This window comes from Schistocerca nitens, chromosome 6 (assembly GCF_023898315.1).
Source record: "Schistocerca nitens isolate TAMUIC-IGC-003100 chromosome 6, iqSchNite1.1, whole genome shotgun sequence".
Taxonomy (NCBI): domain Eukaryota; kingdom Metazoa; phylum Arthropoda; class Insecta; order Orthoptera; family Acrididae; genus Schistocerca; species Schistocerca nitens.
This window is the reverse complement of record NC_064619.1, coordinates 606,271,956-606,285,342: the sequence shown is the minus strand read 5'-3', so window position 1 is coordinate 606,285,342 and position 13,387 is coordinate 606,271,956. Positions and strand designations below refer to the sequence as shown.

Here is a 13,387-nt window from a genome sequence, read left to right as displayed (position 1 = left end):
CACACATGGAGTGCAGGAAGAATGACTGTTCGAACGCCTCTGTGCGTGCAGTAATTATTCTAATCTTATTCTCATGATCCCTATGTGAGTGATACGTAGGGAGTTGTAGTATATCCCTAGAGCAATTATTTAAAGCCAGGTTTTGAAACTTTGTTAATAGACTTTCTCATGATAGTTTACGTCTGTCTTCAAGAGCCTGCCAGTTCAGTCCCTTCAGTATCTCTGTGACACTCTCCCAGGATTAAACAAACCTGTGACCATTCATGCTGGCCTTCTCTGTATATATTCAATATCCCCTGTAAATCCTATCTTGTATGGGTCCATTCCCATAAGCAATATTCTAGAACCAGTTGCATGAGTGATTTGTAAGAAATCTCTTTTGTAGAGTGATTTCACTTCCCCAGTATTCTACCAATAAACTGAAGTCTACCAACTGCTTTATCCACAACTGAACCTTTGTGATCATTCCATTTCATATTCTAACAAAGCGTTACACCCAGGTATTTGTATGAGTTGGCAGGGTCCAACAGTGTCTCATTGATATTATAGTCATAGTATACTATGTTTTTTCATTTTGTCAAGTGCAAAATTTTACATTTCTGAACATTTAGAGGAAGTTGCACATTCTCTGCACCACATTGAAATCTTATCAAGATCTGACTGAATATTTATGCAGCTTCTCTCAGATTATACTTCAGTATAGATAATTTCATCATATGCAAAATGCCTGATTTTACTATCAATATTGTCTGCAAGGTCATTAATATGCAACATGAACAGCAAGGGTGCCAAAGCAGATCCCTGGGGCACACCTGATATTCCTTCTACATCTGACAATGACACACTATTCAAGATAACATGCTGTGTCCTCCCTACCAAAAAGTCCTCAATCCAGTCACAAACTTCACTTGATACCCCATATGAGCATATTTTTGACAATAAGTGTAGGTGTGGTACTGAGTCAAATGCTTTTCAGAAATGAAGAAACACTGCAACTACCTGGTTGCCTTCATCCAAAGCTTTCAGTAAGTCACGTGAGAAAAGTGTGAGTTGTGTTTCACATGATTAATATTTTCAAAATCTGTGCTGGCTGGCATTGGAGGAGGTCATTCTGTTCGAGGTACTTCATTATGTTTGAAGTCAGAATATGTTCTAAGATTCTACAACAAATCAATGTCATGGATACTGGATGGTGGTTTTATGGGTCACTTCTACTACCCTTCTGGTATCAGGTGTATCCTGTGCCTTTTTCCAAGAACTGAGCACAGTTTTTTGTTTGAGCGATCTACGATAATTTATGATTAGGAGAGGGGCTAACTCGGCCACAAATTTAGTATCGAATCTGACAGGGATTCCATTAGGGCCTGGAGCTATGTTCAATTTTAACTATTTCAGCTGTTTTACAGCAGTATCATGTGAATGACAGTGATGAGTGCTTATGCAATTTTGTATGTATTTTATTATGAACAGTTGTGTCAACCAAAGGAAAGAAGACAAAACCCCTTTTGCTCGCAACAGGTGGGTGTCTCTCATCAGGGAGGACGACGGATCAATCCTGTGTCTGACCATCTTGATTTAGGTTTTCCATGATTCCCCTAAATCACTTCAGGCAAATGCTGGGATGGTTCCTTTGACAGGGCGCAGCTGACTTCCTTCCTCATCCTTCCCTAATCTAATGAGACCGATGATCTCGCTGTTTGTTCTCTTCCCCCAAATCAGTACAATCCAATCTCTTATCCAGTGTTTGGAGGGATTTCACTTCTTTCTAGCCTTCTGCAACCTGTTCCTCTTTCCTTTCTGAGGCAGGAACTAAAAGTTCTAAGAGTTAAGATTGTTTTTTTTACTTTCATTTGTGTCTACTGGCAGTACTTGAAACTGCATGTAGGCAAGAGCTGATTTGTTCCATCTTAATCGAGGCGTTTTACTAATTCCTCCAACTATGGAAATAAATGATTCACTTGTTGTGAAATGTAGACCAAGTTATGGATTATCCAAAACTTCCTACAGTAACAACTGCAATCATCTGCATGTGTCATGCACACTGTGTACATGGCCATTGCTACACAGTAAATAAATTTGTTCTAGGTGATATTTCTCATTGTCTTCTTTGTTGGTGTGTTTGTGGGACATTTTCCCACTGTTGTCATTTATTACTAAGTATATGGTAAGTTGCAGAACTGTATCACCTGTAAAAGTACAGTCCAGGGAATTGTTTCCTTATTCTTCATGACTATAAAAATATCTGTGCAGTAGTCAGTTGATATTGTTTTTGATCATTCATTACTTTCACGGACCACAATGTTTGAACAGTGATTCTGACAACCCTTTGTATCAGTAACTGTTTATCAACAACTGTTCATAACAGTTATGGGCATTAAATTCATCAACAATTAGCCATCTGTTTTGTTAGAACAACCCTACAACTTTCTGGATGACTTCATAAATAACTACAGATAGTGACAGATTATTTTAATTCTGAACTATTTTTCATGATATTTTCGGCATAAATACAAATGAATTGATAAAAATTTTACTAACTGTGGCCACTTTTTAAGTAAAATAGTTCTACAGCTGAGATTAGTTGAATTTTTTCATGTGCTGTAATCAACAGTTTCACAAATAATGAAAAGTTTAGTATTTTCTGAACTTGGTCTGTGTCCTTATGACTACATGAACAAAGTCATTATTTTCTCTAATTCTGACATTCAGACACACAGTTAATAAAATACTGTGTTGTTCATTTTCCTGTAAGCATATGGATTTTTATGCGTAGATAATTGTAAGTTTATGCTTGGAAGAAGGTTATGCTTTAAAAGTAATAACAATAACTTCTCTGATGAAATACAAAGCTCAACACAGAATAAAAAGCAAAGCTAGATGCACTTTCATGATATTTGTACTTAACAATAATAACTGTACAAGCAAGTGAAAGTGTGAACAACTATGCCCTACACACTACTCTGTTCTCAGAGCTACAATGTACACAGTATCAGGACTAAGAAAAAGTATCTCCACAAGCAGGGATGTTGAGGTGCCGACAGGCACAGTGAAAAAAACTGCTAAACATTGTAAGTTTCTAACAAGAAAAGTCCTGCTTCCGAAATAGAAAATGCACACATGTTCACACAAGCAGCATTCACACACACACACACACACACACACACACACACACACACACACACACACAGTCACTGTTTCCAGCTCCCCATCTCTCAGAGACAGTGTCTGGAAGCTTAAAATGTTTAGCAGCCTTTTTCATTATGCCTAACTGCGACTGAATGGCTTTTCTGTGTGATCTACCCTTTTAATATTGTTGTTATTCCATCCTGGACTTCCCACTGTTTTGTATTCTCAAGAAGGAAATTTAGATAGTATAAAACTTTTCAAACAGCTGGAAGTGTCTGACACTGCTGTGTAATAATATGTGCTAAAGGTTATTTAACATTTCTAAAATAAATAAATTTTTAAAATAACTAGCAGTAGTACATAATGAATAATAAGTTATAACAGGTAATAGCAAATATGGGATAAGTTCTAAAATTTTTATACGTGGTGACATGCTACACATTTACAGAGAAATATGTATTACAATGAAAAATACATTTATTAAAAAACAGCAATATCTTATTGTATTACAGTTCTGTTTTATACTATTAGTTGCTGAGTAAGGAGCAAGTAGTGAAAGAGAAAGTTGTGTATGTTCTCACTATCATGATCTTACTTATTTTTTCCTCTTCACAGTTTGTGGATGAAAGCAATGTGGAATCAAGAGTATGGCCTCGTGCTTCAGCAGTGGCTGAAAGGTTGTGGTCACCAATGAATGTTACAGATATAGATGAAGCAGCTACACGAATTGAAGAACACTACTGTCGACTGCGAAGACGTGGTATAAATGCACAACCCCCAAATGGACCAGGTTATTGTGTTTAATTGGCTAATATCTGCTGTTACAAAATGCTGTCTGTAGTTTCTACAAACATTACAACAGTGTATAATAGACAACAAGGTGGACTGTCAGTGTGAAGACAAATAACAAAGTGATGAGAAATGATTTTTGTAAAGAAATTCCCAGAGTGGTAGTTCTTCCAGAAAACCTGGAATTCTCAGGGAATTTCAGGAATTTAGTAAAACCTCCAGGAATTCTGCATTTTTAACATAGCATTGAAACTGAATTTTATTGAGTTTTATAAATCACAAATTTTAAAATACTTAATGTCTTAAAGTGTGTTAATTATATCAATATTGTTTCATATAAATTATTGATGTTTACAAACTTCAGCTAAGCTAGTGATTATGGCTGGTATATTGCTCAGTTGAGAGGAAAGAAGTCATTATTGTGATATGCTGATCCCCCCCTACCACCACCACCACCACCACAACGCAACCCATGCTCACTGTTTAGACACCATTTTCCTTGTCACATCTGGAATTCTTGGGGAATTTTTTTTCCAAGTTGGAGTAGCCACCCTGTTTCCTCCCCCAAAGTAGTATTTAAGTACTGAAATAATGCTATGTGCATTTCTGTGAATGTTTCTTAGTTCTTAATTTTCTAAATGCTGTGCAGTGTCAAATTTGTATCACATTGAGTATTATCGGAGACAAGTATTTGAGCTTGAACTGCCTTGAGATATAATGAACTAGTGGCCAGGTGTGGTTCAAAATAAATAATGTCAAAGGAAAATTCAGTTGAGGTGACTCAGACCCAAGGATGAGAGTGTGGGTCCTTCTCATCCTAGGGTCTGAGTGACCTTCCCTTTCTTTTTAACCATCACTAATGTATCGCTCTCTCCTCCCCTAGGGAGGAACAAATAATACCAAAACCTAGGCTAGTATGACCACTTTTATATGTAAAGACCTTGGCTGTAGGCAATGGTAAAGGAAAAGTTGGTTGTTTTGAAAAATTGTCCAAGAAAGTTTCACTAAAATCTCATAAGATAATTCAAGTACATCCATTATGATTTTTCTTAAGTTCAGGTAAGTCATTGTTTTCAAATATTTCTAGAGGAACAACATACTTTTCAAATTATAAATTCTCTCCAAAATTTTATTCTTAAAAATATGTCAACGGAAACTGTTTACTTGCAAAGAGAGTGCGCTTAACGTGGGTTACCACTGTTGACTTGCTGGGAATGTTAATGAAATATTATTGTAAAACGTCTCAAAAATACAAATTTAAAAGGTTCAAATTGTTTCAGTTTATTACACTAACATTTGCATTACCAATTTTTGTCTTAATAAAGTACTGGGTGTCCATAAATGTTTACCCCGATAACAAGACAATGCAACTCTTTACTGGATACAGTAAATGAAATGTGTTATACCACTTATTATGCTACTCATTAAGTTTCAGACCTTACATAAATATTTAATACAGATAATAGTCTTCAACATGTAAATTACTTCAACATGTGTACCCCTCATAACATGCAAAATATCAAGCTGGTGTACAACCTCTTGCCACACATTCTACAACCATTCTGTTGTGATTGTGTCAATGGCATCTCTGATCCATTGCTGCAAGTCACAATATTAGGAACTACTGTTTTGTACTCAATATCTTTCACATAACTCCAAAGAAAGAAATTTAATGGTGTAGTATCAAGTGAACACGGCAGCCATGGAATTGGGCCATCTCTGCCAGTGGGGAAGGTTTGATTGATTGATTGATTGATTTTTATTGTTGTAGAGACCTCAGAGATCATCTGAGGCATTACAAAAGTCAATATTACATAGTATAAATGTTATACAAATAATTAAAAAAACAAGAAAAATATTACACAATATAAATATTACACAAATAATTATGGTACCTTCACACAAAAACAAAACAGAGAAACTTCTGATACAAATTGATATTGCATAGTAAATTTAGCCAATTACAGACTTACTCATATATAGAAGCATATAAAAGCTGATCACTAAGTGTAGTCATACCATATTCTTTGCCTCCCTTAAAAATTCATCAGTTTCATAAATGCTGACCTCAAGAAGAAATTGTTTTACTTTTTTTTTAATTGTTGAATTGGAAGATCCCTGATATGTTGGGGTATGGCATTAAAAAATTTTATGGACTTGTATAAGAAACACTTTTGTGTTTTTTTTATAGTTGCATCGGAAAGAAACTAGGTCCTGCTTATTTCTTGGTTATAATTATGTCGCATGTCGTACTGTTGATAACTCAGATAGTTTTCCTTAATATGCATTACACACTGTAGTATAAATATTGACGGCAGGGTCATAATCTGTAATATTTTAAAGCTTGGCCTACAGTGAGCTCTGGGTGCCAAGCTACATATCAGTCTTATTGTCTTCTTTTGTAGTTTGAAGACATTAGCTGCCTTGCTTTGATGTCCCCACAGTATTGTACCATAGGAAATGTGACTATGTATTAAAGGAAAATAAACCACTTTAAGTACTGGCACGTTTAGACAAAGACGCACCTTCCTTAGAGCAAATATTCCTTTGCTAATGCTGCTTCCCACTTTTTCTATATGGCTACCCCAGGATAATTTTGAATCAATTGAGATTCCAAGGAAATTAACAGCATTTGAACTCTGCTCAAGTTCAGTGTTATTATTCCACGATACATACAGGTCTTGTAATTTTTTTCGGTTGACACAAAGAGAATTAGCTTCACACCAATTTTCAACTTTGACAGTGCACTGGTCTGCTTCATATTTCACCTTCTGTGCTGTTTCTGCAGTTATACAGACTGCAAGATCATCTGCAAATAAGTAAGTCTTAGTTGACGACCCAACTACACTCCTGGAAATGGAAAAAAGAACACATTGACACCGGTGTGTCAGACCCACCATACTTGCTCCGGACACTGCGAGAGGGCTGTACAAGCAATGATCACACGCACGGCACAGCGGACACACCAGGAACCGCGGTGTTGGCCGTCGAATGGCGCTAGCTGCGCAGCATTTGTGCACCGCCGCCGTCAGTGTCAGCCAGTTTGCCGTGGCATACGGAGCTCCATCGCAGTCTTTAACACTGGTAGCATGCCGCGACAGCGTGGACGTGAACCATATGTGTAGTTGACGGACTTTGAGCGAGGGCGTATAGTGGGCATGCGGGAGGCCGGGTGGACGTACCGCCGAATTGCTCAACACGTGGGGCGTGAGGTCTCCACAGTACATCGATGTTGTCGCCAGTGGTCGGCGGAAGGTGCACGTGCCCGTCGACCTGGGACCGGACCGCAGCGACGCACGGATGCACGCCAAGACCGTAGGATCCTACGCAGTGCCGTAGGGGACCTCACCGCCACTTCCCAGCAAATTAGGGACACTGTTGCTCCTGGGGTATCGGCGAGGACCATTCGCAACCGTCTCCATGAAGCTGGGCTACGGTCCCGCACACCGTTAGGCCGTCTTCCGCTCACGCCCCAACATCGTGCAGCCCGCCTCCAGTGGTGTCGCGACAGGCGTGAATGGAGGGACGAATGGAGACGTGTCGTCTTCAGCGATGAGAGTCGCTTCTGCCTTGGTGCCAATGATGGTCGTATGCGTGTTTGGCGCCGTGCAGGTGAGCGCCACAATCAGGACTGCATACGACCGAGGCACACAGGGCCAACACTCGGCATCATGGTGTGGGGAGCGATCTCCTACACTGGCTGTACACCACTGGTGATCGTCGAAGGGACACTGAATAGTGCACGGTACATCCAAACCGTCATTGAACCCATCGTTCTACCATTCCTAGACCGGCAAGGGAACTTGCTGTTCCAACAGGTCAATGCACGTCCGCATGTATCCCGTGCCACCCAACGTGCTCTAGAAGGTGTAAGTCAACTACCCTGGCCAGCAAGATCTCCGGATCTGTCCCCCATTGAGCATGTTTGGGACTGGATGAAGCGTCGTCTCACGCGGTCTGCACGTCCAGCACGAATGCTGGTCCAACTGAGGCGCCAGGTGGAAATGGCATGGCAAGCCGTTCCACAGGACTACATCCAGCATCTCTACGATCGTCTCCATGGGAGAATAGCAGCCTGCATTGCTGCGAAAGGTGGATATACACTGTACTAGTGCCGACATTGTGCATGCTCTGTTGCCTGTGTCTATGTGCCTGTGGTTCTGTCAGTGTGATCATGTGATGTATCTGACCCCAGGAATGTGTCAATAAAGTTTCCCCTTCCTGGGACAATGAATTCACGGTGTTCTTATTTCAATTTCCAGGAGTGTATGTTACATGGTAAGTCATTTATATAAATAATAAATAGAATTGGGCCAAGTACAGAACCTTGTGGGACACCCATGCCCACAGGTAAGTAATCTTTCATGGATTTCTACACCCCAATAAGGGGGAGCGTCATCATCATGATAGGTGATAGTGTCTTGCATATCCTGTGGCTGGGGAATGGCAGAATTCACCAACATGTCTAGGTAAATATATCTACTCACATTGCTTTCAAGAAAGAAAAATGGGCCAATCACTCTATCGCACATTAACCACACTACATGTTAATCTTTGGACCATTGCAAGTGTACTTGTGTATGACATGAGGATTTTCTGATCCTCAGATCTGGACATCATGGTGGTTAACTGAGCCACAAACATGAAATGCATCCTCATCAGAAAAACACACGATTCCAGAAATAATATGTTTGTTTGTTATTCCATCCTGCACTTCCCACTGTTCTGTATTCCCAAGAAGGAAATTTAGCTTTTAGACATCAACTGCTGCTAGCGAGAAGGGAAGGAGCAGTGTATGTAAAGAAACACCACAAGTAACTTGAAGACCAACTTTGTAAAGAGAGTGCTGTTTTTATCCTAAAACAATCAAAGATGTATGAGTACAGATGTATGTATCCAATTTACAGAATATCCATGGAAGATGCTTTATAAATAAAAGCAAAATGCATCTGGTGTAATTCCTTTTAATTAGATTGCAGTCAGCTCTAGACAGATAACCTATAGTAACAGATACTTCAGATGCTTCCAAACGGTTCAGCATGTCCATCACAAATTGTTCTTGTTTTGGCGGTCATCTGGTTATCATGTCTGAACAATTTAGACCTTGTACACATACAATTTAAGATTTTTCTGAACCACTTTACGCACTGTACTCTTTGGCACCTGAAGTACCATCAAAGCTTGTCTTATCCATTTCTGTGGCAATCCTGTGAATGTGGTTTGAACTTCCTGCACAGTCTCATCTGAAACAGATGGTCTGCTGCTCCTTGTATGTTTCTGAACTGACCCAATTGCTAAAAATGTTTCCATCCATGTTCTGATTAACTTGAAATCAGATGCATTCTTTCGATAATGAGACACAAACTTTTTCTGCATAGTAATCAGTGATTATTTTCCTTCTAACCACACATCACATTGAGCTTTATCCTGGAGGGGAAGCCATTTTCATGATATAGCTCACAGAGTGCTACTTGTGGCAAAAGTGATGAATGAGACAAAGCTGTACAGAAACTTGATAGGTTGCCTAATAGACCTGTAACAAAAAGCTAATATTACCATCATAATATAATTAATATTTAATTTTTAAATCAGGGTAAACAGTCATGAACACCCTGTATAACAACCTCAAAAATCAGTCTGCAATTCAGCACAATATAAAATTAATTTTGTTGTGGCTTTTCTTCAGAACATAAACAATGTTAAGGACAACCCTTAATATTTCTTCCATCACACTTGTCACATGTATTCACATTAACTGTGGTAATAGAGGCAATATTGTTTACTTGCTTAAATAATTATTCACATTTAGCAACAACTTTTGAAGCGTTTTTGTGTTCAGCAACATATTAAGTGTTTTTATCTGAGTTGTAGTTATCTACATCATTCTCAGATTTCTACAAATCATCCTGTAAAGCATTTTTGTGGTTTGAACATGGCACACACTACTTCTTACAGGCACACATCTTGTCAAACTTACCATTAGTGAGAATCTGAAATTAGGCACAGAAATGCTATTTCTCAGTTTATTGTTTAACTAACAATTAATGTGAATAAAGTACATCACATACCATGTTTTACAAGCAATAACACTGTTTCCCATAGACTGTCCCTTACTACTGTTTACAGCTGAAGTCTTAATGTGTCGTGTCATTTGGCAGTACTCTAAATATTTTGCCTCTTACAGGTCAGCACTAGCCAATAATTCTGTCTCATAATTTAATTTTAAGAAAAGTTTTAAGAAGATGGAAAGGGCCATATCGCTCGCTTGTAGTTACAGGAGGAGAATGTCAGAATCCCTTGGGAAGTAATTACCAGGTAACTAGTATTTTTAAGCCAAGTGCAAGTGATGACACCAGTGGCTTAAGCTCTTTTAGAAGGATCTTGGAAAAGAAGATAATGTAATAATAGTAAGGGTTGCAGGAAACTATTTGGACCACAATCTCAGCTATACAACTCAGGATAATGTCAGTCACACTGGTGAGAACTCTCTTTTGGATAATATGATAAGCCCAAGACGAAGCATTCTGTGTGTTGTGCTAATGCAGGGCTTGGAAAATCCTTTGGAGAGAGAGGCATTCAAACAAGGGTGTGACTGATGCGTTGCCCCTCACTTGGTCATGTTGTACATATTTTAGTATGGTTTTTCTCTGAATGCTTCTGGTAGAAGGCTACTTGTACAGCTAATTGCCTGTAGCATGTAGTCTGATAAAAGCAATATCTGTTCTATTCCAGTGATTTCCAATGTGTTCACTAGGCTATTTTTGGGTAAATTCATGTGAAAGACAGAGATACAGAAAAAAATATAGTTGCAGTTGGTGCAGCTACTAGTGCAACAAAATATGAGGGTTGGAACTTTAATAGTGGCAACTATTTATTTACAGCTTGTACAAAATAGATACGTGTTTTAGAGTTTTACTGACCTTTAAAGTAGTCACCAGCATTGTGTATAACCCATTTCCAGTGACGTGGAAATCGTAGGATACTCTTATCACTGGCACTTGTGTTGACAGTTCGAGCAGTGTGGTCTATTTCCCGACGAATTTGTAGCAGTTCTGAAGCGAATGCCGTGAAGCGTTTCCTTCAGTTTAGAAATCGAGTTGAACTCATGAGGGCTTAAGTCAGGGGAGCGCAGTAGGTGGTATAGCACTTAGCAGCCCCATCAGTTAAAAATTAGTAACAGCTTGCACTGTACGTGCTTGAGTATTGTCTTGCAAAATTATGGTCAGGTCCTGCAGAAAGTGTCATCACTTTTGTCTCTAAGCTGGTCATAGGCTATATTCAAAAAATGAATAGCATGGTTGCTGAGGTCCGGCCTCGGCAACCAGAGACACACACACACACACACACACACACACACACACACACACACACACACACACTCTCTCTCTCTCTCTCTCTCTCTCTCTCTCTCTCTCTCTCTCTCTCACTATGTGTGTGTGTGTGTTTTTTTTTGTCTAATTCTGATGAAGGCAGTTTTGACCAAAAGCTTACTTGTTTGACAGTCTTTTTCTTGTTCCTATCTACAACTCAGCTTCTCTGCTATATGGTGAGTGGCACTCTATCCTTTTCATAACATAGACAATGTTAAAGATAACGCATTTAGTCTTCCATCAATACATCAAAAGCCTTATAAATGAAAAATGACAAACATCTTGTCCTTTCAGGAATATGAAAAGGTAGACAGAATTTCAGCAGACTTGTTGTGCATATCAGAGCATCACATGGAAATCACTGAAATCGAATAAATTCATCTTGATGCAAACAAACCAAAGGCCCTTCAAATTAACAAACATTGTGTTGAACAGCTTTTTGAATCCTGTACCACAGTAAAGGATCAGAATACACACAAGTTTATAGCACTGACAGTTTACAGATGAACAGTAGGAAGTATCTTAAAATCATAAAACAGCTAGAAACAGTTTTAATAAGGTTATGTGAACTTAACAGGAAAATCATTGTTAACCACCTACAGTGCACTAGCTGAAAAATGAATAGTTAATGGATTAATGGTTTATCTGACCATGATGGTGAAATGTTAACAATAACATTTGCAGATCCCAGAAGAAAAATATTGTATCATAGAATTGTAAACAATTACTGGATGACTGCAGCTAAAGATAAATTACAGGCAAAAACGAAGGAGAAATTAGTAACGCAGACAGTATTGACAGGAAGTTTTTCCTCAACATAGTACTGCAGCACTCTGAGCCAACGTATTCCTACAGTACCATGTCTTTTCTCATCTAATGCAAATAAGGGCAAAACTGAACTGAAGCAAGAATAGGGTGTCATGTTTCATTATCCTCACATGTCAAGCTTTTATGGGAATTTATTATTATTTAAGTGTCTAATGAGCAGTGATGATTGATTCTGAACATAGACCACCTCTAGTGGATGAAACTATGAATAAACGTAATCTTTGAATAATAGTGATGAATTGTGGTCCAACTGTGGTAAATGAAACTTGGGTCAGAATGGGAGATTTGGTTGAATCAAGTCAATAAAGTGTAGTTTATTAGAGGTAATTATTTCCATTCAGTTTAAAATGGAGTACTGATAATTAGTGGCATATTGAAAGAGCGATTCTGGGAAATGTGAAAATAAGTTGCTTCTAATGTATGACTAAATGCTGGAGTTTGTTACTTGTATCAGTGATTCTAAATTGGAAACCTTGTTCATTTATCAGCAGCAAAAAAAAAATGGCTCTGAGCACTATGGGACTTAACATCTGAGGTCATCAGTCCCCTAGAACGTAGAACTACTTAAACCTAACTAACCTAAGGACATCACACACATCCATGCCTGAGGCAGGATTCAAACCTGCGACCGTAGCGGCAGCGCGGTCCCGGACTGAAGCACCTAGACCGCACGGCCACACCGGCCGGCATCAGCAGCAGTTAAAAGGAGAAGATACTAATACAATGTTACTAGTATTGTCATATCAAGGTAGAACCTGATGGGTTGTGTAACATGACAGAACTGAGATGAAGACTAAGAGACCTGTAAATGTATTTTTGAAGAGACAATCCTTTTTCCACCAGCAGAATCAGAGGGAGAGTGTGTGTTTCTTGAAGTGTTCCCAGTGGATTGAATATTCCATCTTTTTCAGGTGTGTATCCAGGATACTATAAATTCCTTTTCTGGTATTCAGGCTGACGGCCTTTCAGCCATCCTCAAGGTGAGTAACTTGCAAGATTTTTAAAGCACTTTACACAGTATTGTGGAATAAATGCACATGCATCAGAGACAACACTGTTAGTATCAAGAGCATCAGTCATAGACAAAACTTTCTTCATCTAAGAATTATCTCTGATGTATGCACACTTACTCCATAGTATTGTGTAAAATGATTTAAAATCTTCCAAGTGATTCACCTGAAAGGCTAAAGGGTTTTCAGCCAAAAAATGAGAACAAGAAATATCTTAAATGCACATTCAAAAAGTGATGGAATAAAAGAGAGTGTTAGTAAGAC

The 13,387-nt window shown here is 38.7% G+C and overlaps 1 protein-coding gene across 1 annotated transcript in view; it reads left to right on the top strand.

Annotated features, from left to right (window-relative positions):
• LOC126263182 (beta-hexosaminidase subunit beta-like) overlaps positions 1–5,141 on the top strand; it is a 156,359-nt gene extending 151,218 nt beyond the window's left edge. Inside the window, exon 9 of the mRNA XM_049960234.1 lies at positions 3,742–5,141. Within this exon, the coding sequence (XP_049816191.1) occupies positions 3,742–3,930 (189 nt within the window). The 3' untranslated portion in view covers positions 3,931–5,141. The remainder of the gene's footprint in view (positions 1–3,741) is intronic.
• Positions 5,142–13,387: the final 8,246 nt, after the last annotated feature.